The sequence below is a fragment of the Monodelphis domestica genome, chromosome 1 (assembly GCF_027887165.1).
Source record: "Monodelphis domestica isolate mMonDom1 chromosome 1, mMonDom1.pri, whole genome shotgun sequence".
NCBI lineage: Eukaryota > Metazoa > Chordata > Mammalia > Didelphimorphia > Didelphidae > Monodelphis > Monodelphis domestica.
The window spans coordinates 177,466,299-177,492,309 of NC_077227.1; the positions used below are offsets into that span (position 1 = coordinate 177,466,299).

Genomic DNA, 26,011 nt, shown 5'->3' on the forward strand with positions numbered 1-26,011 from the left:
AGGCTAAGGTCCATGACCAAGGTGACCCAGCCCTGGGCTGAGTCTTTCCCTTTTGTGTCCATTGTAGGGCACCAGCCCCTCACTTATTCCTGTCTGGAACTCCTCATTTTCCTTTCTTACCATTGTAAAGTCAATCAACTGTCTCTAATCCTAAAGCCCCCAGGTCATCTAGAGTGGTATATAGGTTCCCCAAGTTCTTTTGTTCCTTGGAGCCCATCCTGAGTCGGTGGCATGACCAGGGGCTGGTGACCAGGGCGTCTTGACTCTGTGCAGTCTTGGAAAGCAGCTCTGTTGTAGCTAACCCCTTTTCCCTTGATTAAAGAGTGATTTTTGGCTATTTAATAGTTCTGCATTTTTTCTAGTTGATAGATATAAGGTCATTTAAGGAACTATTTTCCTACAACAGCCTAGAAGTCACAGCAGAGATATTGGAAACTAGTATTCTAGACCCAAAGTTACCGGGGATCCTATTCTAGAGGGATCAAGTGTCTAGGACTGGAGTTACTGTGGTTCCAGCCCCTCCCCATGGGCACTTACCTGGGCCGATGATGGATCCTCCGACCAACGAGCTTTTTGCTCGTCTTATACACATGCATCAGGTATAACCCGGGCCAAAAGCTCGCCTGTCACAGGAAGTGGGCTAGGGCCAGCCACGAGGGGGAGGGGCAGATGGTTGGGGCTAGTGACTTTCCAGATACTCATTACCTGGCAGAGATGGCTCCAGATGACCTCCTTTTCCCATCTTTTGAGGATTCCTCGATTATTTCCCCTTACTTCCTCTTTCCCCTTCAACCTCCCATCTCATGCCCCTTTGCCCCAGGTCTTTCCTCATTGCTCCAAGTGAGGATGTTCATGCCTTTCCTCCTTGAGTTGGATGCCTGGGAGAGATGTAGTGTGTGGACCACACAGCAAGGTTGTCCCTGACACATGTAGCGAGGTTCTGGGGCCTCCTGTCCCTCTTCCTAGAATCACTTCTCTATCATTCCCCAACTTTCTCATCCATGTCACTCCTTGTAATTTCATCTGCTGGAACCCCAGGATCCAGAACTCAATGGAATTTAGTGACTGGGATGGTACAGGCCCCAAGGACTCACTTGGCCTCTTCCAGCTCTTCAGTCCTCTGGATGGCGTCTGTCTCATATTTGGTCCTCCATTGTGCCACCTCTGAGTTGGCCTTGGACAGGACCCGCTGGAGCTCAGCCTTGGCCTCAGTCTCCTCCTCATATTGCTCTCTCAGGAGGTCGCAGTCATGGCGGGCTGACTGCAGGGCATGTGCCAGGGCATTCTTTGCCTTTGGGAAAGCAGAGGAGGGAAGAGTTGGGGAGATTCTGCTTAGCTTCTCTGGTGAGGAAGAACACACCAACCCTCTGAGTTCTGTCCCAATGTAAATTCTCCTTTTAGCCTGTAACTCATCGAGCTGTAGAATTTGAGAACTGGCAGGAACCTTGAAGATAATTTATTTTAACTCCCACATTTTATAGATTAGGAAACAGAGGCTAAATGACTTGTTCAAGATCAAATAGTTGGTGAATAGTAGAGAAGGGAATAAATCCAGAACTTTAACCCTAAGTAAGGTACTTGGGGTGCAGCAGCTCAGTGGACTGAGAGCCAAGCCCACTGATAGGAGGTCCTGGGAGGTCAGATTTGAACCCAGGACTTCTCATCTCCAGGCCTGTTCTGTCAACTGAGCCATCTAGCTCCCCCCCCCCCAACTCATTATCTTTGTGATTGACTATTGGTGAAGATCAAATGAGATAATGTATGATGTCATCCATACGTACAGCATTATTATTATTGTAGGTGGACAAACTAAAGAGAGAGAGAGGTCTTGTTTGCCTAAAATCACACAGCTGACAGCTACTGGGGCTACAAGAAAAATACAAGGTCCTTGGGCTGTGTGTGTATTTTACTATCTAGTATACTCTCTTAGTCTCAAGACTCTACCTCTCCACTCCCAGGTTCAATCTTGCTTGGCCAACACCAGACATATCTATGTCTCCAAGTCCTCTTCCTACCCTGGACTTACCTTGGCCTCCTCTTCCAGCTGTCTCTTGAGGTCCTCCATTTGCTGAGTGTAGGAGAGCTTTCCCCTGGTCAGTTGGGAGATCAGTGCCTCTTTCTCTTCCAGCTGTCGAGTCAGCTCGCCTAGAGCAGAAGGAATGAATGTTCTTGTATGTGACATATGGAGTGCGCTTTAGCTGATGACCATAGTAGAGGCAAGTTTAGGGTGGTGGGAAATCATCTATAATGGGGGGCAGAGAAAGACCTAAGGGAAGGTCACTCACCATTCTCTGTCTGTAATTTGGCTCGCTGGGTGGTAAAGTCGTTGAGGGAACGCTGTGCCTCTTCCAGCTTTATCCGATACTCATTTGCCTGGTCCTCCAGGGTCCGGGACACTTTCTCCAGGTTAGCCTGTGGATGATAAGGAGAAAGAAAGGCTCAGAGATTGTGTTTAACAGAGGGTAAGGATGAAGGGAACCAAGTAGAATAATCTAGCTGCTTAGAAAGAACTGAATGAAGAAGAGAATGAGAGGGTTACAGGATAAAATGAAAGAAAAGTGGGAAATGTTCAGTTGAATACAATTCATCAGTCATTCATTAAGTATCTATTAGGTGCAAGAGGCCAAATGACATAGAGGATAGAGTACAATCCTTGGAGTTAGGAAGATTTGGGTTCAAATCCCACCTTGTCCAGGGCATACCATTTAGCCTCTCAATGCCCCAGAGCAACTCTAAATTTGTAGAACAGTTGACAATCTGTACAGGTAGAGGGAGGGGCTAAGACTGATTAAAATCACAAATCCAGGCCAAAGAAAAACAACAGACAAGATATTCTACTAAGTGCCAAAATGTAAAAAACAAAAAACAAACAAAAATAAAGCTGTCCCTGCTTTCTAGAAGCTCCCATTCTACTGGGAGGGGAAACGTTATCACTTCCTTTGAACTGGAATCAAATCACCAACCCAAGGATGCTCCAGAGAATCAGACTTTATGGTCCTCCATTCTACCAGCTAAGCTGGTCCAGAATAAAAAGGGAGATGAAAATGGATGTATGCTATAAATAGTTAGAATGAAAGAGAGAATGGGATGGTGAGAGATTATAGGTGAGATACACAGAAGAAAAAGGATGAGATTTCCTAAAAGAGTGAGGGACAGTGGTATAGAGGAGGAAGAAAAAGAGCAAGATATATATAAAGGAAGCAAAGAGAAAAGGCAATGAAGGAAACTGAAAAATGTGTTCTTAGAAGTGATCCAACTTTGTGACTCTGGACCAGTCACTTAACCCCCATTGCCTAGCCCTTACCTATCTTCTGCCTTGGAACCAATATATAATATTAATTCTATGACAGAAGGTAAGGGTTTAAAAAAAGAAAAGAAATGCTCCAGTTTCCTCATTCTGCAGTTGAACAAATTGAAGCAAAGAATGGGTAGATGATTTGTCCAGGGTCACACAGGTATGGCTTCAAACCATGTTCAACTCTGTCTTCTAAGCTAGTGCTTTTTTTTTTTATGACACCACTCCATGATAACACAAGGTATCAGGAACTTGGAGATCATTTAATCTAACTCTCATTTTAGCAAGCTAATGCTAAAAGACAGCAAAGGTAATTTCTCTCATCAAATGTTCTTATAACATTTTGTCTAGATCTCCCCTTGGTCCCCATCACATTCTTCTTCCAAGTATACTTATTAGGGCGATGCCTATCACTTCAGAAGTATTACTATCAGCTCCTTGTGGGCAAGGAATCTGTAAAAATCTTTGCATCCCTGGCAACTAGCAATAGTGCTCTGAGCATCAAAGGCACTAAATTGTTGAATTGTTGAAGGAGAGAAACAAACAAAACAGAACAAAAACAGAGGGCAGATGGAGAAGAAAGCAACCAGAGATGAGGAAGAGAAACCAAGCCAGAAACTACCCGTCCCTCTCTGTCTCTGTCTCTGTTTGGCTCTGTCTACCTAAGTGTCAGTCTCTGTGTCTCTCTCTGTGGTCTGTGTCTGTCTCTCTGTCTCTCTGTCTCTGTTTCTGTCTCTCTTTCTGTCTCTTTTGAGGGGTGTCTCCTTCCTCCCCCCCCCCCTTCTCTTCCTCTTCCTTTTCACCTTGGCCTTGATGACTTGCTCCATGTTGGAAGTGACATCATCCAACTCCAGCTTGAACTCACTCTTCTCCTTCTCCAGCTTCTGTTTGACCCTCTGCAGGTTGTCAATCTGCTCTCCCAGCTCAGCCACACTGTCTGCATGCTTCTTGCGCAGGGCAGCTGCTGTGGCTTCATGCTGCAAAGTGGCTTCTTCCAGGTCCCTCCGTATTTTCTGGAACTCTGCCTCCCTCTTCTTGTTCATCTCAATCTGGACCGAAGTGGCCCCTCCAGCCTCCTCCAGCCTCTCACTGATTTCCTCCAGTTCCCTGGATAAGTCTGAGCGTAGCTTCTCCACCTTGGCCCGGGCTGTCCTCTCTGCTTCCAGCTCTTCCTCCAACTCCTCGATTCGAGCCTGGGGAGTAGAGAAGAGAATGTGAATCAAGACCTGGGTCTTGTCTTCAAAAGGAAAAATCTGTCATCTAGTTGAGAAGAGAGGAAAGGAGCTGACTTTGGGTCAAGAGCTAACACAAGGATCAAAAATGAGAAGAAAAGGTCATGACAATCTTTTGACATTATGGCTTTCATCAACAGGGCACTAACTCTAGTACAGAAAGGGCATGATGGAGTCTAATCTCATCAAGATAACCCTGGCATTCCACTATCTATTCTAAAACCTGGAAAAAACAAAAAAGAATATACATTCACACTTATATAGCCTTTTAGACTTTACATAGCTCTTTTCCCCCTTCCCCAACAACTCTGAGAAGTTGATGGTACAGGTATTCCCATTTTACAGATAATAAAACTGACATTTGTAGAGATAAAGTGACTTGCCCATGGTTGCACAGTATCAGAGGTGGCATATGATGGATGATATGCCCATACCAGGCCTGCTCAGAGATGGTTTCTTTGCTACACCATGGCCTAGAATCTCCAATCTAGAATTTAAACTAATGGAAAATGGCATTCCTTCCATCTGGAATTCATATTATGCTGATGACTCTTATTTTAATGCCAAATTTCAATGACTGTTCCCTTCTGCTTCTAGGGGATGTGATCAAACAACAACAACAAAAATAGAAAAGCTCTAATTAAAAAGGAACAAATAAATTCCAGGACATGTCTTTGGCATGGTATAGTTTCAATCCAATTTCTTATACCTTCTACAACTTCAGTATGGGAGGACAAGAATTTGTGTGAGAGAGATGACCCTGAGGCAGAGTAAAATCCTAAATCACTAGAGGAAATTTCCACGAGGTTCCTTATAATCTGCTTCATGGGGCAGGAAAATGAACTTGTATACTCTATGTAGATTTGCATGGGAAAGTGTCAAAAGAAAAAAGCATTTTCTGTTTAATCTTAGGCAACCAGAAAATTCAATTAACCACTGATTCTCCACAACTCCTTCCAAATCCTTGAACTGACTGGCTATTTGAGGTTCACTGCATTTACCTCCTAATACTGAGTCCTAGTGTTTATCCTCTTAGAACACCTTCTTCCTCTGTTTGCCTATCTACTCATCCATGTATCTAAGTGGAAGGCCATCTCACACTCATCTAAGAGCTTTGAGATAATGTTGTTTAGTCATTTCAATCATGTCTGACTCTTGGTGACTCCACTTGGGGTTTTCTTAGTAAGGACACTGGAGTGGTTTGCCATTTCGTTCTCCAGCTCATTTTATAGATGAGGAAACTGAGGCAAACAGGGTTAAGTGTCTCACTTAGGGTCACACAGCTAGCAAATGTCTGAGGCCAGATTCGAACTTACAAAGGTGATTCTTCCTGACTTCAGGCCCAGTACTCTATCTACTTTATCACTATAAGACATAAATAATACTAGTATTGTTATCTCCACTTTACAGATGAAGAAGACGAGGCCCAATGAAGATAAATAACTTTCCTAAGGACAGAAAACTAGTGAGTTCTGGAGTCTGGACTCAAATTCAAGTCTTCTTACTCTAAAAACTCTGCTCTTTTTTTTTTTTCCTACATATCAATTCTCTTTATTCCACCACTATTTTAAGATTTATTCTCTGGATGCAACAGGGGCCAAACAGAGGGTAGGATGTGATTCTTTCCCTTGGAAGAATGTCTAAACCCTATGGCACTGTGTGTCTGCAGGGAAGAGGTTTCCACTGGTTTCCTTATTTATTTATTTTCAGTGCTGTAGAAAGCAGTAGTAGGAGAGGGCAGCCACTCTTCCCACTTCCCAGCAGAGGGGAGCATCTCTGCTGAAATGAGAAGAGAAGGCTTTTATTCTTCAGTTTACAACAAGTGATGGAAATGACTTCGTCCAACAGAAAATTAGAAAGGACATTGTTCTTTTTTTTCTTTCTTGAAATCCACACAAGTATTGGTTCCAAGGTGGAAGAAGAGTAAAGGCAGACAACTGGGCTTAAATGACTTGCCTAAGAATGACATAATTAGGAAGTGTCTTAGGGCAGATTTGAACCAAGAACTTCTGACTCCAGATCTGGATCTCTATCCACTGTGCTACCTAGTTGCCTGAGATTTATTAAATTCTGTGACTCCGGATGAGTCATTTCCTCCTTTTTGCCTCCGTTTTCTCATCTATATGAAGGAGATGATGGAAATAATACCTGTACAGTCTACCTCAGAGCTATGAGGACAGACTCTGTAAACTTTAAAGCCCTATAGACATTGAAGTTATTTTGGCAAAGGGAGGAGACACAAATAAAGCTCTTTTTCCCCATTCCAGAAAAAACTCCAACAATAGCCAGTGAAGCACAGGTGAGTCACTTGGAGGATATAAACAAGATAGGCAGTAGAAATAGCACTAGATCTGGGGCCCAAAGATCTGTTTTCAAATCCCACTTCTACCCTTTAAGATCACAACCACCAGTAAACTTGCTGATGATGGATGAGTCTCTCTAAACTTAGCTCTCTGGGTCCTTGAATGCCAGAGATAGCTTGCTGCTGGGCTCTCTTGCTGGATTAGACCTGCTGGAGTCTGTGTTCTGTTGTCAAAGTTTTTGAGTACCTAGGGTCACCTCCATATCAAGTCCAATAGGACTCAAATGGATCTTTAAGATCATATAACTGAATGAAGGTCAGTCATTTCCTATCTCTGGGCCTCAGTTTTCTCATCTGTAATATAGAGATAAGGTGGAGAAAGGAGGGGACTGAATTAGATGATCCATAGAATGAAGCTTCCTGATAATCTGTTGCCTTTTTGTCTTTATATCTTCACCACCAGGCACTGTGCCTGGCACATAGTGGGTCCTTAATACATCAAAAATAAATCAAGCAGCTACAAAGTACAGTAGATGGAGTGCTGAGGCTAGCTAGAGTAGGGAAGAACTGAGCTCAAATTCTGCCTCAGATACTTCCTAGCTGCGTGATCCTAGGTAAGTCACTTAACTTGTGTCTGTCTCAATTTCTCCATTTGTAAAATGGGGATAATAACAACATCTCTTTCAGGGTTGTTGTAGAGGATTTTTAGAAATGAGATTATATTTGCAACGTGCTTTATAAACCTTAAAAGTGCTTATATAAATGCTAGCTGCTATTATTTTTTGTTTAATTGAATGGAAAGGATCTCTAAGATCCCTTCCAACTCTATATCCTATGATCTTATGATTCATTTAAAATAGAACGGGGTTTCCCAAGAGAGAGATCTATGAGCACAGGCAAATGCCTGAGACATTTGTTTTCATTACACTGGCAATCAGTGGAAATGGCAGGACTTAGTCCTGAAAGATTGTTGGCAATGAACCCTATTGGGTAGCCTTTTGAGACATCACAGTAGTGCAGTGAACAGAGCCTGGCCCCAGAGTCAGGAAATCTGAATTCAGGTCTCCCTTCTGATACTTGTTTTGTGACTCTGGATGAATTACTATACCTCAGTTTCCTCAATTGTAAAATGGGAATACCAATAGCACCTACTTCCCAGGGTGTTGTGAAGATCAAATGGGATGAGATTTTTAAAGTACCCAGGAGTCTGGCACACAGTAGGTACTATTTTAATGCTGCCTTACTTCTTCCTTGGGTGCCAAGGGGAGATCGGGCGCTCTATGGCTCCTTCCAATATCTCCCTTCTAGCTTACATCATTGTCCCTTCTCCAAAAAGTTTGGAATTTCATCAGGATAGTGATTCTCTTCCTGGATGCTGATCAGAACCTGTTCCAACCTCTTCTCCCTAAACACTCTTCAATAAATGGTCTCATGAGTTACATTGCTCAGAACTTGGTGGCTCACTTGATGATGGATGAGCCTCTCTAAACTTAGCTCTCCTGGTCCTTGAATGCCAGAGATAGCTTGCTGTTGGGCTCTCTTGCTCGATTGGACTCATTGGAGCCTGTGTTCTTCTGGCAAAGTCTCTGAGTACCTAGGGTCACCTCCATACCATGATGGGTGTCCAATAGGACTTGAGGGGAAGATAATAATAGCTGACCTTTATGCAGTGTTTTCTGGCTACAATGTGTTTTACTCTCATTATCTCACTGAATAAGTTAGCAGCCCCATTAGAATGGCAGGACAAATATGGACTGTCTAAAAAGTCCTAGTGAAGTTTAAAGCTATTAGCCCTTAAAACTACATGAAGGGGGGTCAGCTGGGTAGCTCAGTGGATTGAGAGTCAGGCCTAGAGACAGGATGTCCTGGGTTCAAATCTGGCCTCAGACACTTCCCAACTGTATGACCCTGGGCAAGTCACTTAACCCCCATTGCCTATCTCTTACCACTCTTCTGCCTTGGAATCAATACACAGTACTGATCGTAAGGCAGAAGGTAAGGGTTTAAAAAAATTGGGGGTTCACAGAATTTATGTAACTTGCCCAAGGATATCTAGACAGTAAATGTCAGCATCAGGGCTGGACTGGATAGAGTGATTGGAGGACAAATAACTTTATCTTTCTCAGCCTCAGTTTCCTGATTTATTAAAAGGGAATAATAAAAAATCCTTAGAGCATTTCTCTGAGGATCAAATGAGATAATGGTAGGCAGCTCAGTGGATAGCCCTGGGCCTGGAGTCAGCAAGCTCTGAGTTAAAATCCAATATTTCCTAGCTGTAAGATCCTAGGCAAGTCACTTAACCCTGTTTGTCTCAGTTTCCTCATCTGTAAAATGACCTGGAGAAAGAAAGGGCAAACCACTCCAGTATCTTTTCCAAGAAAACCCCAAATGGGTTTATGAAGAGTAGGACACAACTGAAAAATGCCCCAGTAAACTTAACTTTTATTCCTAGATGTAGTCATTTAACCTCTACCTGCCTCAGTTTCCTCAATTGTAATAAAGGATTATTGTGAGGATCAAATGAGAAAATACTTACAGTGCCTGGCACATAAGTGCCATATAAATGTTAACTATATTATTATATTCTACTTTGTTAAATATGAAGAGTTTTATGTAAGATTTTACTTCTTGTTTTAAAAGTTTATTTGACTCTTTGTTGTTGTAAAAGGTTATCAAGTTTTGGCTTTTTAAAAAGAGATCCTGAGGCTTCCTACCTATCTTTGTGCTAGTCTGCACCTTGGTCTAGGAGGTAAGGGGACAGATAGTCTTTCTCCATCATTTCCTTTAGAACAAAAGGTCCAGGAAGAAGACACCAACATTACTTTTATCCAGGAAAAAAAAGTGGCTAATTGTAAGGAGACATTTTCCTCCACAGTAGCTTCCAGAGTAGTCTAGCTTGAGACTGCTTTAGAGAAAGTGAACTTTTCTCATCTGAGAAATAATTCACACTCTAGAGAGTCACTAAACCCAGAGGGGAAAGTGATTGAGTCTCCATGTTGGGTAACTTTGAGGTTTCTCAAGGAGAAGAGGCCCTGTGACCTCTGTTGAAAGAACACTAGCTCTATAGAGCTGGGTTCAAATCCTCCTTCTGACCCTTACTACCTATATGACCTTGGTTAAGTCACATAACCTCTATGGACCTCATCTGTATGATTGGGGACAAGGGAGAACTAGATGCCCTCTCAGGTACTTCTGCCATATATAGATATATGTGTATATATATTTTACATATGATATATATAGATATTTTCAGCTTTTAGTTGTGTGTGATTCTTCTTTTTTGACACCTTTTGGAGTTTTCTTGGATAAGATTCTGGAGTGGTTTACCATTTCCTTCTCTAGATCATTTTACAGATGAGGAAACTGAGGCAAAGGCTTGCCCAGGGTCACAGAGCTAGTAAGTGTCTGAAACCAGATTTGAACTCAGGAAGATGAGTCTTCCTAACTCTAGGCCTGGTGCTCTATCCACTGTGTCAACACGATACTCTATTAGGTGATGAAACCAAAGCTTATTATATCCTAGTAGGTCTTAGGATGTCATCTTAGCCTATTTGAGATGTCCAAACTCTTCAGTTCCCCACAGTGGCCTTTACCTAGTTGTCCAGACAATTACCTGGTTTTCCTTTAGTTTCTTCTGGAGCTGGAGAGCCACAGCCTGCTCATCCTCAATTTTGCTGTTCAGCTGATTTATGTCAAACTCTTTCCTGGAATGGAGGTAGTTAGAGGCTAGTGGTCAGCCCCCCTCCTTCATTTCTGCCTCTTCTCTTCCCCTGTTTCCATACACTGGAATTACCCAGTTTCCCCTAGAGATTAGTGATCTGTTCCAGCCTTTCCAGGGAGTATGGATGGGGAGGGGGATAAATCTAGGATAAATCTGCCTGGTGGAAGGGGCTACATTTATCATTCCCTGATACCACTAAGAGAACAGAGGCATGATGGAGGTTGGATATTCTGTTCTCTTGAAGTGCTCTCTCATCAGCACACAAATCTCACATACCCTCCCTCCCTCCCACCATGGATACTTACTTCTTGAGTTTCTCCTCTAGCTGCTGCTTGTCATTTTCCAAGTCCATGATGCTCTCCTGGGTGAGTTTCAAGTCACCTTCTAGCTTCCTCTTTGCCCGTTCCAGGTCCATTCGAACCTTTTTTTCCTGTTCCAGGGATCCTTCCAGCTGATAGAAAGATACAGAGAAACAGAGACAGAAAGAGAGACAGACACAACAGGATAGAGACAGATGCAGTCAGAGAGATAGACCATTCTAGTTAAGAAAAAGAATCTACTCTACAGAATGTTATCTTTCTACCAATCTTCATTCTAGACCCAAAATTTATGTGGCTCCTGTTCTTAAGTACATGGGACCTGAGGTCAATTGCTAAAGGAAACAAAGATAAAGTCTGAAGACATTCCAGTGACTTCAGGTATAATCATCAATGGGTTTAATTTAATTCAATTCAACAAATACTTATTAGGATCCTGCTATGTGCAGGTTAGTGGGCAAAGTGCTAGAGAGGATAGAATCTTAGATCTAGAGGTGGAAGGGATTTGGTGCCATCTGGTCCATAATCCTCATCTTAAAGATGAAGAAACTAAGGCCCAAGGAGATTAGATGACATGCCCACAGTCATACAAAGAATGAAAAGAGATAACCCTTACCTTCTAAGAGCATCTAGGTTCCATCTGACCACTGAAGTCTCCTGGAAAGAACTAGCTTAGTGACATAAGGAGGTGGGATCAAAACCACTCACATCATCCACCTGCTGCTCCAGCTTGACCTTGGACTTGGTCAATGTGTTGACCTTGTCTTCCTCAGCCTGCAGGTCATCTAGTGCTTGCTGGTGGGCCTCTTGCAGGGCCTTCTTCTCCTTAGTCAGCTTGGCAATGATCTCATCCAGCCCAGCCATCTCCTCTGTCAGGTTTTTCACCTTTGGGGTAAGAACCACATTCCCCATACACCATTGTGGTCAAAGGTTGGCAGGCCTAAACCAGTTAACTGACCCCAAAGTTCTTTCCAGGAAAAGGCTTTGTGAGATGCAACACCAGGGCTCATGTTAACCTCATAGACCACTGGGAGAATGACAGATTTGATCATGAGTATGCGGGGGAAATTTATTAGCTGAGACACCAAAATAAAACAAAGTCTCCAAGTTAAAAAAGAAATAGGTTTATTGAGAGAGGTCCAGTCACACAATAAAGCCAGACTCTGGTTAGCAACCAAAGACCTCAAGCCTTGTGAGCAGCCTCCTTTTATAGCAGTTTATAGAAATGCTGTCTGAAGCACAGTTGAAGTTCCTTGACCCAGAGTTGTCTCAGAGTTTGGTATACAGTGTTGGCAACTCTGACCTATATCAAGGAGCTCATAATAGAGGAGGGTGTACAGCTTAGTCAACCTAAGATGAATGAGGTCAACAACTTAAATATGGAGGGGTAATAGCAGAAGTAAGGTCAGAAATGCACATGGCCATTATCATTATCATTCACTTGGCTCATGTCATTGCTGGTGCCCCTTGACCCATATCATTGGCTCAAGTAGGTCCTTTGACTATCACATATCTACCACACAGTCAGCATGTACATTCCCATGGGTTGGGTCTTGGACACCTTCAGGGGTTCTTAGTCTAATTACAACATATTGTGAGCATTTTTCTTATGGATCAAGTGTTATTGTTAGCCTGTCCCTATGTTAGAGCCCAGTCTGACCTACACATCCCATGGAGATCTAGGGATGGAACTCACCTTGTTCTCTGTTGCATGTTTCTCCTTCTCCACTTTGGCCAGGGTCAGTTCCAGATCATCAATATCTTTCTTAAGCTCTGAACACTCATCCTCCAGTTTTCGCTTCTTGGCTGTGAGTTCAGCATTCATTTCCTCCTCATCCTCCAGGCGTTCTGTCTGCTCCTTCACTTTGGCTTCCAGCTGGATCTTGTTTTTGATCAGCTGGTCACAGCGCTCTTCTGCATCATTGAGGTTGTCTTGCTCCTAGAAGCAGAGTGTGGAGAAAATGAGAAATTGAAGAGAGACTACCTATTGGGCAATGGTCAAACAAAGTGCCATATGAATGTAATGGAATATTATCATGCCATAGAAAAGGCCAATATGATCAGTTTCAGAAAAGCCTCAGATCTGAATGAACTGATGCAGAGATAAGTGAATAGAACTAGGAGAACAATTTATATAATAATGACAAGACTATAAAGGAAAACAAGACTTGAAAACTCTGGTCAATGGAATTACCAGTTGTGATTCCAGAGGACTGATGGGGAAATATATTACACATGTAAATCTTGAAATTTCTCAGACTTGTGAATGTTAAAAATTTCCACATTGGGGAATTCTCCATTGGAACAATTCTCTACTGGAAACATTCCCCATTTTGACAGTGAGAACTCTATTTGGATCAGAAATGGGAGGACCTCTACTCCACCCATACTTGGGACTGTTTTGGGGGAGAGAACTCCTTGCTAAACAGTGAAAGTACTTTAACCCATACTTATAATGAGGCAAAAAGTTCTTTAAGCCATGCCTATTTTTAGAATTAATACAATGGGGTGCTAAGTACCTATTAAAGGTCAGGCAACTTGTAAACTTGCCAGGAGCAAAGAGGTGGAAACTTATTCAGAAGTTTTTTCTGATTCAAACTTACTAAAGGGATTAGTCCACCCAGCAGTGAATTCAGAATGGGCTGTCCTTTGGAAAAACGTCTACTGTGATTGGTAGATGTAAGGACTTAGGGGAGGTGACATAGGAGAAAACCCCCTATATAAGAAAAAGCAGAATCGCTTGAGAACAATCCTTTTGGAGAAATCTCTTATGAGGATCGCTTGAGAAAGCTCTTGAGATGAGGCTTTTGGAGGCTTTTGGAAGGAGATTCTTTTGGAGATTGATTGAGAGGAGCTCTTGGAGGAATTCTCTAAGGAGGTCTCTCAAGGGAGGCTGACTCTGGCTGGAACTCCCTCTGGGGAGACTCTGTCCCTCTGAATCCCTTACTTGGACAAATTTTATGGTGAGTGATAAAAGACTGACTGACTGATCTCTCTCAAGACTCAGGTCTAGGCCATGTTGGCTTAAGGCCCTTCATACTTATACTTTTTTTTTTCTCTCTCTCTTTCTTTGATTACTCATTGTATTATTAATTAAATTTTCTATAAAACCCAGTTGACTTGGGTATATTCATAATTGGGAATATTTCCCTGGCGACCACCTTATATTTGATTTAAAACTAAGACACTGTAGTGAAACATATTTTCTGCGGTCACAAATTTGCTCACCCACTCTTATATCTACTACAATTTATATCTTCCACCATTTTAACTCACTACAGTTTATGACCCCAACTCTTTTAACTGCCACAGTTTATGTCTCCCAACTATTTTAATTATAACAGTTTAAGGCCTTTAACTATTTTAAATCTCACACACACTAGACAAGGATGATGGATTCAAAGTGTAGAACAAGACAAACAAAAATTTTTAGATAGAGCCAAGGTGAGGACTTGTTTTGCTTGACTATGCATATTTGCTACAAGGACTGTTTTTACTCTTTTCTTTCTTTTCTAGTAGAGGGAAGTAGGAAGAGGAGGAAGGCACAGGGATAAATAAGGCTAGCAAAGAAAGAAAGAAATGAAATGAAAGAAAAGAGAACTCAATGAAGCATCTTTTTATTTTATTTTCTGTTTTAAAACCCTTACTTTCAGTCTTAGAATCAATACTGTGCATTGGTTCTAAGGCAGGAGAACAGTAAGGAGTAGGCAATTGGGGGTTAAGTGACTTGCCCAGGGTCACACAACTAGGAAATGTCTGAGGCCAGATATAAACTCAAGTTCTCCTATCTCTAGGTCTGGCACTCTATCCACTCAGTCACCAACTGTGCCCAAAACATTTTAAAAATGCAGAGAAGGGAATAGAAGAAAAGCCAGAAAGAAACAGAAATAAAACAAGCAAGACAATTTTGAAAACGAAAGGTTAAATCTATTATATATTTTAGAAGATAAGCAACCTAAAAAAAAAAGACAAACTACCCAAAATATACCTGCAGTTTCATGGATAATTTTCTTTTTCTTTTTTACTGTGTATGTGGAAATTTCTATTTTATTGATGTTTGTTAAGTTCAAAATAAAAACAAACAAAACAAGAGAGTAAAGGGAGAAGGAAGATAAAGGATGATTAGAAATAGAACTGGAGGGGATAGCTAGGTGGCGCAGTAGATTGAGAGACAGGAATCCTGGATTCAAATGTGATCTCAGACATTTCCTAGCTATGTGACCCTGGGCAAGTCATTTAACCCTCATTGCTTAGCCCTTACCTCTCTTCTGCCTTAGAATCCATATGCAGTATTGATTCTAAGACTAAAAGTAAGCATTTTTAAAAAAGAAAGAAAGAAATAGACTTGGAACTCAGAGGCTATTCTAAAGGTTCCCTGAGGCAGGGAGATGGTCTATTTCCTTAATGAGGATAGGGTAAGGAATATGGAGGAAGATCAAGGAGGATCAAGAGGTCTTACTGCCTGGACTTGTAGCTGCAGATCATTCTTTTCCTGCAGCAGGGATACCATCTTTTCTTCCAGTTCCTTCCGTCGAGCATCAGACTTCTCCAGGGCATCTTTGATGCGCCCAAATTCTTCCTTCATGTTGGCCATCTCCTTCTCTGTCTCTGCACTTTTTAGCAGAGGCTTAATCTTAAAGTAGAGTTTCATCCAGGGCCAATTCTTGACCCCCATGAAAGCCCTGATGTTCCACTGAATCACTAGGAGGGCATCCCTGAGAAGGAAAAGTCAATGTAAGGAGGAGAGGAAGTGCCACAAACCTATTTATTCTGCTCTTCCCTTCCATCAACCATACTTCCAGTAAGACTCGTGAGTATCAAGAACATTTAGAGGGAAGGAAGGGAAGTTGTAAACTCCTTAAGGACAGAATAAGCACAAATGTTCTCTTTCTTTGTATCCCATAGAGAACCCAGAACAGTGCTAACACCAGCAGGTACTTACAGTGTTTGCCGGTTAACATGTTCATAGAAAGGGGAAGACCTCTGTCAATAATCACTCACACTTATATAGGGCTATAAATTGGCAAATTGCTTTCCATTCCTTATCCAATTTGATCCTTACAACACTTCTATAAAGTAGGTATCTCAGACATAATTATACTCATTTTACAGAGAAGGAAACTGAGTCTCAAAGAGGATAAGTGACTTGCCTGAGATCACACAGCTAATAAAAGTTAATGATGAGATGTGAAGCCAGGTCTCTCTTGAATCAAAGACCAGTGTTCTACCCACTATAGAGTAATTCCCCTGAGTACCACTGGTTACCACCATCCCCTTGCCCTGCAGACTTTGTGCTGAAACTTCTCATATCCTCAGTATCATTATGGTAATGTGCCTCATTGATAACTGCTGACACACAGGAGTATGATGATGGGTCCAAGAGGAGCCAGGTATCAATCACTTCCTAATAACTATGATTTCCAAGGTCTTTGGTAGTTCTAGGGTTTGTGACTAACCTATACTATCCCATGACCACCCATAATGCCTAGCATATATTATAATTAAATATTCCACCCACCCACCCCCAATTATATAGAATTTCTATATAATACTGGTTGGCTGCTGTATGGTACATTAAAGCTCATTCAAAGTACTTTATATAGGTTTTCTCCTTTGATTCTTTCAGTAACCCTAGGAGATAGGTGCTATTATTATCTCCACTTTACAGATGGGGAAACTGAGTCTGAGAGTTAGGTGACTTGCTATGAGCTATTAAGTATCTGAGGCATATTAGAACCTACTTCTTCCTGACTCCAAATTTGGCACTGCACCATCTGGCAGTCAGTTCTTTTTAGACAATTTATCAAGCCCTTTGGTTCAATGGATCTCCAAAGTCTCTCTTTCAACTCTTGTCCTGACTTCTTTCCCTTCTCACCTTCGTTCCACAATTTTTTTGAACTCAATTCTCATTAGCTGACCACGGGCCTGGGCCTGAATCCGGGTGATGATGCGAGAAAGTCTCTCATCTCTCATCTCCTCCAGCAGCCCCAGCAACCCAGCCTTGAAGAACACCTGGAGAGAAGATTACATGTTGTGGATGAGGAACAAGGAGTGAGAGTTCTCTCTTCACTGGAACATCATCACCATCCTCTCAGGAGAGACTTGGGGAAGGAAGATGGGTGGAGGAGGGAGATTTTGTTACGGAAGGAACTGCAATTTCAGAGTCTAAGGATGGAACCTAAATCCCCCTTTTTAGGATTCTTCTACTCTAGCCCCAACATTAGAACATGGACTATGGACCAACTTCTCATCAAGTGATGACCATGACTTCTGGGGGTAAGGAAAAGAAGGAAAAAGAAATCGGAGTTGAGCCTGATGAGAAAAGGGAACCATAATAGGGAGTGATGATGAGATGGGTCTCTCCTTCCCTTTGCTCTTCTTGCTGTGGCCTAAGACCCTCACCCCTTGGGCAGTTCCTACACATTCCCAGTGAGCCTTCTCCCCTTTGGTCCTGCCTCCCTCACCTTGGTGTGGCCAAACTTGTATTGGTTGTGGTCAATGTCCAGGGAGCCAAGCAGCTTCTCTGCCCCCTTCCTGCTGTCTATGAACTGGCCCTCTGGGATGGCTGCTGGGTTCAGAATTCGGTACCTGTTGGGGGTGTGTGTGGAGACAGTCACCTTGCTGTGTGGTTCTTGATTAAATGGAGAATGATGCAATCTTCTGAATGATGAAATCTTCTACTATCAACCCTCCCTACTTCTGACCTGCCCCATCCTCCCGATCCAAATACTTTTTCCTGAGGGTCTCACTCACCTCTGTCGGAAGTCCCCATAGAGGATGCGGTTGGGGAATCCCTTCCTGCAAATTCGGATCCCCTCAAGCACTCCATTACAGCGTAGCTGGTGCATAACCAGGGGGTTGTCCATCACACCTGTAAGTAGCAGAGGAAGAGATAAAGGATAAGTTTCTAACTAAATGGAGGCAGAACTTTTCCTACTTTCCTCTTGGTTGAATTGCCCTCCCCACCTCCTACTCACCAGGAGCTTTCCTCTCATTGGGGATGATGCATCGCACGAAATGAGGGTGGGTAGTCTTTAGATTGGCCATTAGCTTGTTGAGGTTCTCCTGGGGGTGGATAGTAGTGGTCAAGGAGGATTAGAGATGACAGGAGCCATCTCTTGGACACCCCAAAGGCCAGTCCTAGCAACACTGAAACTCTATGTTGACTTAAGACCAACACCCCTAAGTTTGCATATGACCTGTGTAGAATTTGCATGTTTAAGGTGACACATCTCTGAAGCCTTTTCCCTCTCAGTTCTTTCTTCCTCCATTCCACCTTGCATGGCTAAGTCCAATTTCCCTCAGTGCTCCCAGTTCTACCCACCACCTTTCTTACCCTGTGGAGGGCTGACACTGTCTGGAAGGAAGAACCTTTTTTTTTGCCTCCTTTGCCTTTGGCATCAGCTGTCAGAAAGAGGAAAGAACCAGTCAGGGAGGAAAGGCATGCACTTCCTGCCTCCACTCCTCGAACTCCCTCTCTCCTTGTGTTTCTATTTTCATTATCTTTCAACTCAAGTCTTCCATCATCCTATCTTCTCTTACTGTCAAAGGTACCAACATCTCCCCAGGCACCTAGGTGTGCAACCTAGGTGTTATCCTTGCATCGTAGGTATTACTTTCTCTCTCTCCTACCCTCCCCAACAAGGCCATAACCAATGAGCTGTCCAGTCCTGACATTTCTATCTCCTTAACTTAAATCTCTCCTATATGCTTCTTTCTCTCTTCTGACACTACAACTATCTTGCTATAGGCCCTTATTATCTTGCGATTACAATATAGCCTGCTTCTGAGTGTCCTTGTTTTGTCTCTCCCATTTTAATTCATTCTCCTCCCAGTGGTCAAGTGTCTTAATGTACAGGTCTGATCCTATTATCTGCTTTAGTCAGTAAATTCCAGTGTCTCCCCTTTACCTCTAGGATAGCATATAAAATCATGTGTGTGGCTCTTAAAGCCCTCATAACCTGCTTATCCCCCCCCCCTTTCCATTTTTCTTATTCCCTTATTCCCTCTATGTTAGTTTCTATCCAGGGACCCTTCTTACTGTTCTTCTCACACATCTCTCCATCTTCCAACTCTAGATTGCTCTCCCTCCTCATCCTCTGCCTCCTAGCTTCTCTGGCTTCCTGTAAGTATCAGCTAAAATTCCACTTTTTTAAAACCCTTACCTTCTGCCTTAGAATCAAGGCTGTGTATTGGTTCCAAAGCAGAAGAATGATAAGGGCCTGGCAATGGGGGTCAAGTGACTTGCTCAGGGTCACACAGCTGGGAAGTATCTGAGACCAGATTTGAACCCAGGACCTCCCATCTCTAGGTTTGGTTCTCAATCCACTGAGCCACCTAGCTCCCACCTTCTACAAATTGTCTTTCCCAGTCCTCTTTAATTTCAGTGCCTTTCCTCTGAGGCTACCCCCAATTTATCCCATGTGCATCTGATTTTTGCTTAGTAGGTTGTATGCTGTAAGCCTCTTGAGGGCAGGGACAATTTTTTGTCTTTGTACCTGCAGCACTTAGCACAGTGCTGGCACATGGGAGAGTCTTACTAAATGTTAGTTGATTGCTTGACTGATAGGGCTCAGAGACTACTCTTTCTCCTGAGCATAATGTTGCTACTGGTGGCTTTGGCAACTTCAGTTTAGTTTAGGGAAAGTTAATAAGGTAGGACTAGCCTCATCTGCCCAGCCAGCATGGATATGTTCCTAATAAGGTGAGTGATACAAATTGTGTTAAACTCTGGGGTGAACTGAGACTCTCTATCTTGTCCTAGCTCTGGTCTCCTCCACCCAAATCTGAGACAACACCTCTGTCTGTCTGTCTGTCTGTCTGTCTGTCTCCCTTTATCTTCTGGCTTAGAACTGAGACTAAATATTGGTTCTAAGACAGAAGAGCAGCAAAGGCTAGACAATTGGGGTTAAGTGACTTGCTCAGGGTTACACAACTAGGAAGTGTCTGAGGCCAGATTTGAATCTGGTCTCCAGGTTGGTTCTCTATCCACTGAGCTACCTAGCTGCCCCTGTCCTGGGCAAGTAAAAAAACAACCCTTACCGTTTATCTTAGAATTAATACTGCATTTCGGTTTCTAGTAAGGAGTAGGCAATTGGGGTTAAGGGACTTGCCCAGGGTCACACAACTAGAAAGGGTCTGAGGTCAGATTTATACACAGGACTTCCCATCTCCAGGTTTGGTTCTCAGTTCATTGAACCATCTAGCTGCCTCCTTGCCTTGGCACTTCTGACTTGTACCCTAACCATTGCCTCTGGCCCTTCGTCTCTTCTAACTCATACCTGTTTATGCTCAAGTAACCTGCTGCTTCTGACTCCTTCCTAATGGAGAATCTTCAGCAGTAACCTTACCCAGTTACCTGGTACAATAGGCTTCAGTTTGTATAATGAGAGATTTTAGCTCTAGTCTATGGCTGGTTCCACCCTGGAGTTTCCCACTCATGTACATCCACTGCTCTCTTTCCATTTCTTTTCCTTTATCTCTCCTCTTCCTCAATATGTTCTACCTCTTTTCCCTTCCCTTTCTGGAGTTGGAGTCATCTGTCCCATCACCTAGTAATAGGTCAATAGGTTCTAGGAACTCTTCATTTCCTGGCAGTCAGACTGAATTCTATAAAGTCTCCTGGGGTACTACTATTGAATCCCAGAACTGGGTCTTTACCAGTATCAGCAGAAGCATAGGAAGAAAAGAGTGTCGCCATCAGCTTGAGGGAGGACTTCTGGTAGAGGCCCACCACAGTTTCATTGAGTGGGTCCTTGTTCTTCTCCAGCCAGCCCATGATATTGTAATCTACGGTGCCTGCATAGTGTACCAGGGAGAAGTGGGCTTCTTGCTTCCCCTTGACATTTCGGGGCTTCTGGAAGTTGTTAGACTTGCCCAGGTGGTTGTCGTAGAGTTTGGCCTTGAAGGTTGTGTCAGTGGCTTTGGGGAACATGCATTCCTCCTCCAGGATGGACATTATGCCCATGGGCTATGGGGAAGAGATGGGAAATGTAGTCAAGTTTGCTCCCAAGGGTTCACAGACTCCCCACAAGGGAAGGAACCTCTAAAAGTTAGCTAATCCGTGCTTGTATTTGAGTGCCTTGTCTGTTACTGACCCACAGGAGCTTTCCATATCCTCTTTCATTAATCTGCACGACTAACTCATGACCTGAGGGTGAGGCAACAAACAAAGTAGGGGTGAATGGTCTTTAGGTCAATGAGGTTGAGTTCAGGAAGTGATTTCTAATATCTAATCTAAATATAAGCAATTTCAGGTTAAACCCATCTCATGACACAGTGGAGAGAATCTTCCTTCCTTCCTTCCTTCCTTCCTTCCTTCCTTCCTTCCTTCCTTCCTTCCTTCCTTCCTTCCTTCCTTCCTTCCTTCCTTCCTTCCTTCCTTCCTTCCTTCCTTCCTTCCTTCCTTCCTTCCTTCCTTCCTTTCTTCCTTCCTTCCTTTCTTCCTTCCTTCCTTCCTTCCTTCCTTCCTTCCTTCTTATTCATGAAAGTTTCACCGTGATAAATATAGTTCCTATCCAAGAAACTCTGGAACATTCTGGGGGGTCAGAGGCAAAAAGTACCTCAAGAATTCAATCCAACAATAATAAACTAGTGGGTATGGTGGTAAGCTCCTGTCCCTCTGAAAGTTTTGCTAATTTGGCAAGAGTGTTCTAGAGACTTCTAATTCTGTATAGAATTCACTGTGAATACATTACAGATTCATCTGTTCAATCTACTCAATCATCTAGTCAATCTTGGCATGTAGGGAAGTAACCATTTCCTGAAGATAAATTACTTAGACTGTTGAGGATTGATTACTCAATAATGGCTCTTTACTCAATGGTGGTGATTACTCAGTAGGTGGTTCTGATCTACAAGGAGAAAATGCAAAAGGCAGTGAAGAGTACTCAAAGAGCCAGCAGGGAGAGAAGCCTGCTAGCTTTCCTATTTACCTTTCTCTCTAGACATGATCGCCACTTAGATATCTGTGTCTAAAGATGTGCTTAGTTTCTATTTATCAATGAATAAAGGAGACCCCTTTAGATAGTACATTTTGGTTTGGCAGAAAGACATAGAATTCCTAGTTACAGATATTGATTCTATGACTGATCCTCTTTTTAGGCGTTAGGGAGGCAGGGGGGCAAAGGCTGTGATTCTAACTTCTTGACCTTAGACTCCATTTTCTGACATGGACATGATGCTGTCCCTCAGTTTGAGGGCCTGGGTCCAGGGGGAAGAGACTGGGCACCTTCTCAATGAGATCAATGCAGGCCTGCAGGTCCATGCCAAAGTCAATGAACTCCCACTCAATGCCTTCTTTCTTGTACTCCTCTTGCTCCAGCACGAACATGTGGTGATTGAAGAACTGTTGCAGTTTCTCATTGGTGAAGTTGATGCAGAGCTGCTCAAAGCTGTTGAACTGGGGTGAAAGGGAGAGAGTGGGACAGGTCAGTCACTCAGCCAATCAGTGAATATGGTATAGATGTGGAATAGGAAAGACACCAGAGTTTCAGTGGGGTGGTGGAGCAGATCATGGAGGACATGCTATATTAGAAAGAAGAAGTGTTTAGAGTGTTGAGACACCCTGATCCTAGTTCTAGCTATGTAAACAGAGGCAAATTCTTCCTTTCTGGGCCTCACTGTAAAAAGAAGGAGTTGGACTATTTGCCATCTAATATTTTTCTCTGAGGTCTGACAGTATCTGATTCTAAGCATGTATTGGAATCTATACTGTGCTAATTACTACAAAGGCAAATGTGTGGTTAAAAGACAAAAATCTCTTCTTGAAGGGAGTTTCCAATTCAACTGGGGATCAGAAAAAGAGGAAAAGGTACTATATGTAGGAAAATATTTATAGCAGTTCTCTTCATAGTAGCAAAACATTAGAAACTAAGGGGGTACCCACTAATTAGGGGATAGTTGAACAAATTATATAGTATGTGATTATTGTGTTGTGAAAGACTTGTCTGAACTGATGCAGAGTGATATGAGTGGAACCAGGGGAAAATTTATACAATGACATCATTGTAAAGATGAATGATTTTGAAAGACTTAAAAACATTGATAACACAATGATCCACCATGATTCCAGAGGAATAATGATGAAAAAATGCCTTATACTTCCTGACCAACAGATGATATCCTAATAGAAAAAATGATAAACATTTTTGAACATAAGAATATGGATGTTTGTTTGATTATGTATATTTTATAAAGATTTTATTTCCCCTGGTTGGAAGGAAGAAAAATAATGTTTGATAACTGAAAAAAATTATAATAAAAAACTAACAGTTAGGGAGATTATTCTAACACACCCCAATTAGAGAGCCAAATAAAGCAGTCTGGCTTAACCAAAGCTAACCAGTGTAGGGTGGAATATAGGTATAATAAGAATTCAGAGATTGGGTCCATCAATGTGGGCTGGAGCAATTGACAAAGGCTCCTTGGAAGAGGCGGCACTTGAATTAGGGTTTAAAAGAAGGTGTGTTTGGAGCAGCTAGATAGCACAGTAGATAAAGCACCAGGCCTGGAGTCCAGAGGACCTGGGCTCAAACCTGGCTTTAGATACTTCCTAGCTGTGTGAACTTGGGCAAGTCACTTAACCCTGATTGCCTATAGCCCTTGCCTCTCTTCTGTTTTAGAAGTGATACTCAGAAAGTAACGATTTTAAGATGTGGCATTTCCTGTTCCTAGACTAGCACTGCTATTGGGCTCATCCCTAAACCAGGTTTCCACCCCACTCCAGGGCCCCAGCTCACATCAAAGATCTCAAAGCCAGCAATGTCGAGGACACCAATGAAGTACTGGCGTGGCTGCTTGGTCTCCAGCGTGGCATTGATCCGAACCACCATCCAGTTGAACATCTTCTCGTAGACAGATTTGGCCAGGGCCCCAATGGAGTAGTTCACCTGCTGGACACTCTGGCCTTTGGTGACGTACTCGTTGCCCACCTTCACACGAGGGTGGCACAGTCCCTTCAGGAGGTCAGCTGAGTTCAGCCCCATGAGATAGGCTGATTTGTCAGCATCTAATGGGAAGAGAAAGAGTTGAACATGCTCTCCTGCGCCCCTCCAGGCCCTCTCCCAAGTTTCATCATCGTGATCTCATCTCATTTCCTAGCAATTACAGAGCTGAGCCCTTAAAGAGCCAGTTAGACACTCTTTACCTCTACCTCTCAAATTTCAGCTAAATTGACTTACTCGCTCTCTGTACCTAGTTTCATAGTTTTTCTTAGTTTCCTATCTGTACAATGAGAAGATTGGACTAGATGTTCTCTGAGGTAGTTTCTGACTCACAATTTATGATCTTCTAGACCTCTCTGAACCTCCATATTTGCTAATATTCCCTATTACTTCATGTCCTCATCTTCTATTTTTGGAACTCACCACAAGATCTCCCCATCATCAGGAGTGAGGGTGAAGCTGAGCGTATTAGGTAGAGCTCCACCAGTCACTTCTTATTTTGTAAACTAAGCTTACTTGAGCTATTAAAGCAGAGACTGGTCACAACAAGACTGTGAAGTTGAAAATTATATGAAGATCTGCAGTTCTCATTTTTGACCCAACACCCTTAAATGCTCTCTCTGTGTGTCTCTTTCTCCCTCTTTCTCTCTGTCTGTCTTTCTCTGTCTCACTGTGTCTGTGTCTCTCTCCCCCTCTCTTCCTGCCCTTGATCCAGTGTTCTCCCATTGTTCCCTCGAACCTTCTGTGCCATCTGGTTCTGCCTGCTCCTCCCTCTGCTTCTGCTTGAACTTCATGTTCCCATAATGCATGATGGCCCCTGTCAGTTTGTAGACCCCAGCTTTCTCTTCTGCTGTGAAGCCCAGGACATCAAAGGCACTCTGGTGGGTGGGGAGATGGGGATGAGGAGAGGAAGACAATTTAGTTTTAAAGTGGAGTTCTGGAGTATTTCAGCATCTCTGTATATCTCCCTCCCCAGCCCTGCTCCCATGCACTCACATCAGTGGCCAGGAGCTCCTCTGAGTCATCAATGGAGGCCACTGACACCTCCCCCTGGGACACGAAGGCATAGTCATAGGGGTTGTTGGTGATCAACAGCATGTCTGTTCCAGACATTAGTTAGGAAAAAGGGGAGAAAAGGAGGAAGACAGAAGAGGAGAACACAGGGAGAAAATTCAAGGAGTAGTTAAGGATAAAGAGTTGGAAAGGGAATTAGAGAGAGAGAGAATGACAGAAATAAAGGGGATTAAAATAGGGGAGGGGATCCCAAGGAGGGAAGAATAAAGGATACAGATGGAGAGAGGAGTCAGAAAGAGAATGGAATAGTGAGAGATGGGAAAGGAAAGGAAGAAGGGGAAAAGAGGAAACATGGAGAAGATGAGATTTAAAAAGGGAGAGGGAAAAAGAGGAAGATATGAGAGAGGAACAGGAAGGGAAGAAAATGGAGAGAGGAGGAGGAAGAGGGAGGGAGAGAGAGAAGGAATGGGGAGGGAGGGAGAAAGAGAAGAAAAAATGGAGAAGAGATTTAAAAAGAGGAAGATAGGTGAGAGGAATGGGAAGGGAGGAGGAAGGGAAGAAAAAGAGGAGGAGGAGGAAGAGAGAGAAAGAGAGAGAGAGAGAGAAGAAAAAGCAAGTGAACAAGGAGAGTAAGGAGGGAATAACATGAGGAGGTAGAAAGAGAAGAACCATTGAATGAGTAAATTAGAGAGTCTAAGCATTTGAAGACCCCCTAGCCCCCACCCCCTACCCCCCACTCCCCAGAGACATTCAACTCTCCCCTCCCTTGAAATGAATGTGTGTGTGTGTGTGTGTGTGTGTGTGTGTGTGTGTGTGAGATAGACAGAGAGAGAGAGAGAGAGAGAGAGAGAGAACTCAGAGGCTGAACTTTACCCAGAAGCTCTGGCTTCTTGTTGGACAGGATCTGGTAGAAGATGTGGTAGTTTCTTTCTGCTTTTAGCTGGAAGATAACTCGGGACTTCTCCAGGAGGTCTGAGAAGAGGCAAAGAAGATTAAGAAGTGCAAGATGTGACAAAGAAAGGAAGAGAAAACAAGAAAGATAGAAAGGGGGAGACTGAAACTCAATGATGGAGAGACAAATAGAAGGTGGGGGAATAGAGTAACAAAGTCATACAGAGACAGAAATGGAGATAAAGATAGAGACAGATGGAGTTGTGGGGCAATTGGGAATTTTGGAGATAATGAG

At 43.0% G+C, this 26,011-nt stretch overlaps 1 protein-coding gene across 1 annotated transcript in view; it reads right to left on the reverse strand.

Moving 5' to 3' along the window:
• MYH6 (myosin heavy chain 6) overlaps positions 1-26,011 on the reverse strand; it is a 51,296-nt gene that overhangs the window by 17,515 nt on the left and 7,770 nt on the right. The window contains exons 9-28 of the mRNA XM_007479836.3: positions 25,699-25,797; positions 24,808-24,911; positions 24,551-24,689; positions 23,608-23,876; positions 22,098-22,268; positions 20,528-20,837; positions 18,204-18,271; positions 17,845-17,932; positions 17,621-17,738; positions 17,332-17,455; positions 16,743-16,879; positions 15,327-15,582; positions 12,564-12,806; positions 11,576-11,752; positions 10,856-11,001; positions 10,443-10,533; positions 4,099-4,488; positions 2,286-2,412; positions 2,027-2,145; positions 1,095-1,291 (exon numbers count right to left, since the gene is read on the reverse strand). Coding sequence (XP_007479898.2) covers positions 1,095-1,291; positions 2,027-2,145; positions 2,286-2,412; positions 4,099-4,488; positions 10,443-10,533; positions 10,856-11,001; positions 11,576-11,752; positions 12,564-12,806; positions 15,327-15,582; positions 16,743-16,879; positions 17,332-17,455; positions 17,621-17,738; positions 17,845-17,932; positions 18,204-18,271; positions 20,528-20,837; positions 22,098-22,268; positions 23,608-23,876; positions 24,551-24,689; positions 24,808-24,911; positions 25,699-25,797 — 3,373 coding nt within the window. The remainder of the gene's footprint in view (positions 1-1,094; positions 1,292-2,026; positions 2,146-2,285; positions 2,413-4,098; positions 4,489-10,442; positions 10,534-10,855; positions 11,002-11,575; positions 11,753-12,563; positions 12,807-15,326; positions 15,583-16,742; positions 16,880-17,331; positions 17,456-17,620; positions 17,739-17,844; positions 17,933-18,203; positions 18,272-20,527; positions 20,838-22,097; positions 22,269-23,607; positions 23,877-24,550; positions 24,690-24,807; positions 24,912-25,698; positions 25,798-26,011) is intronic.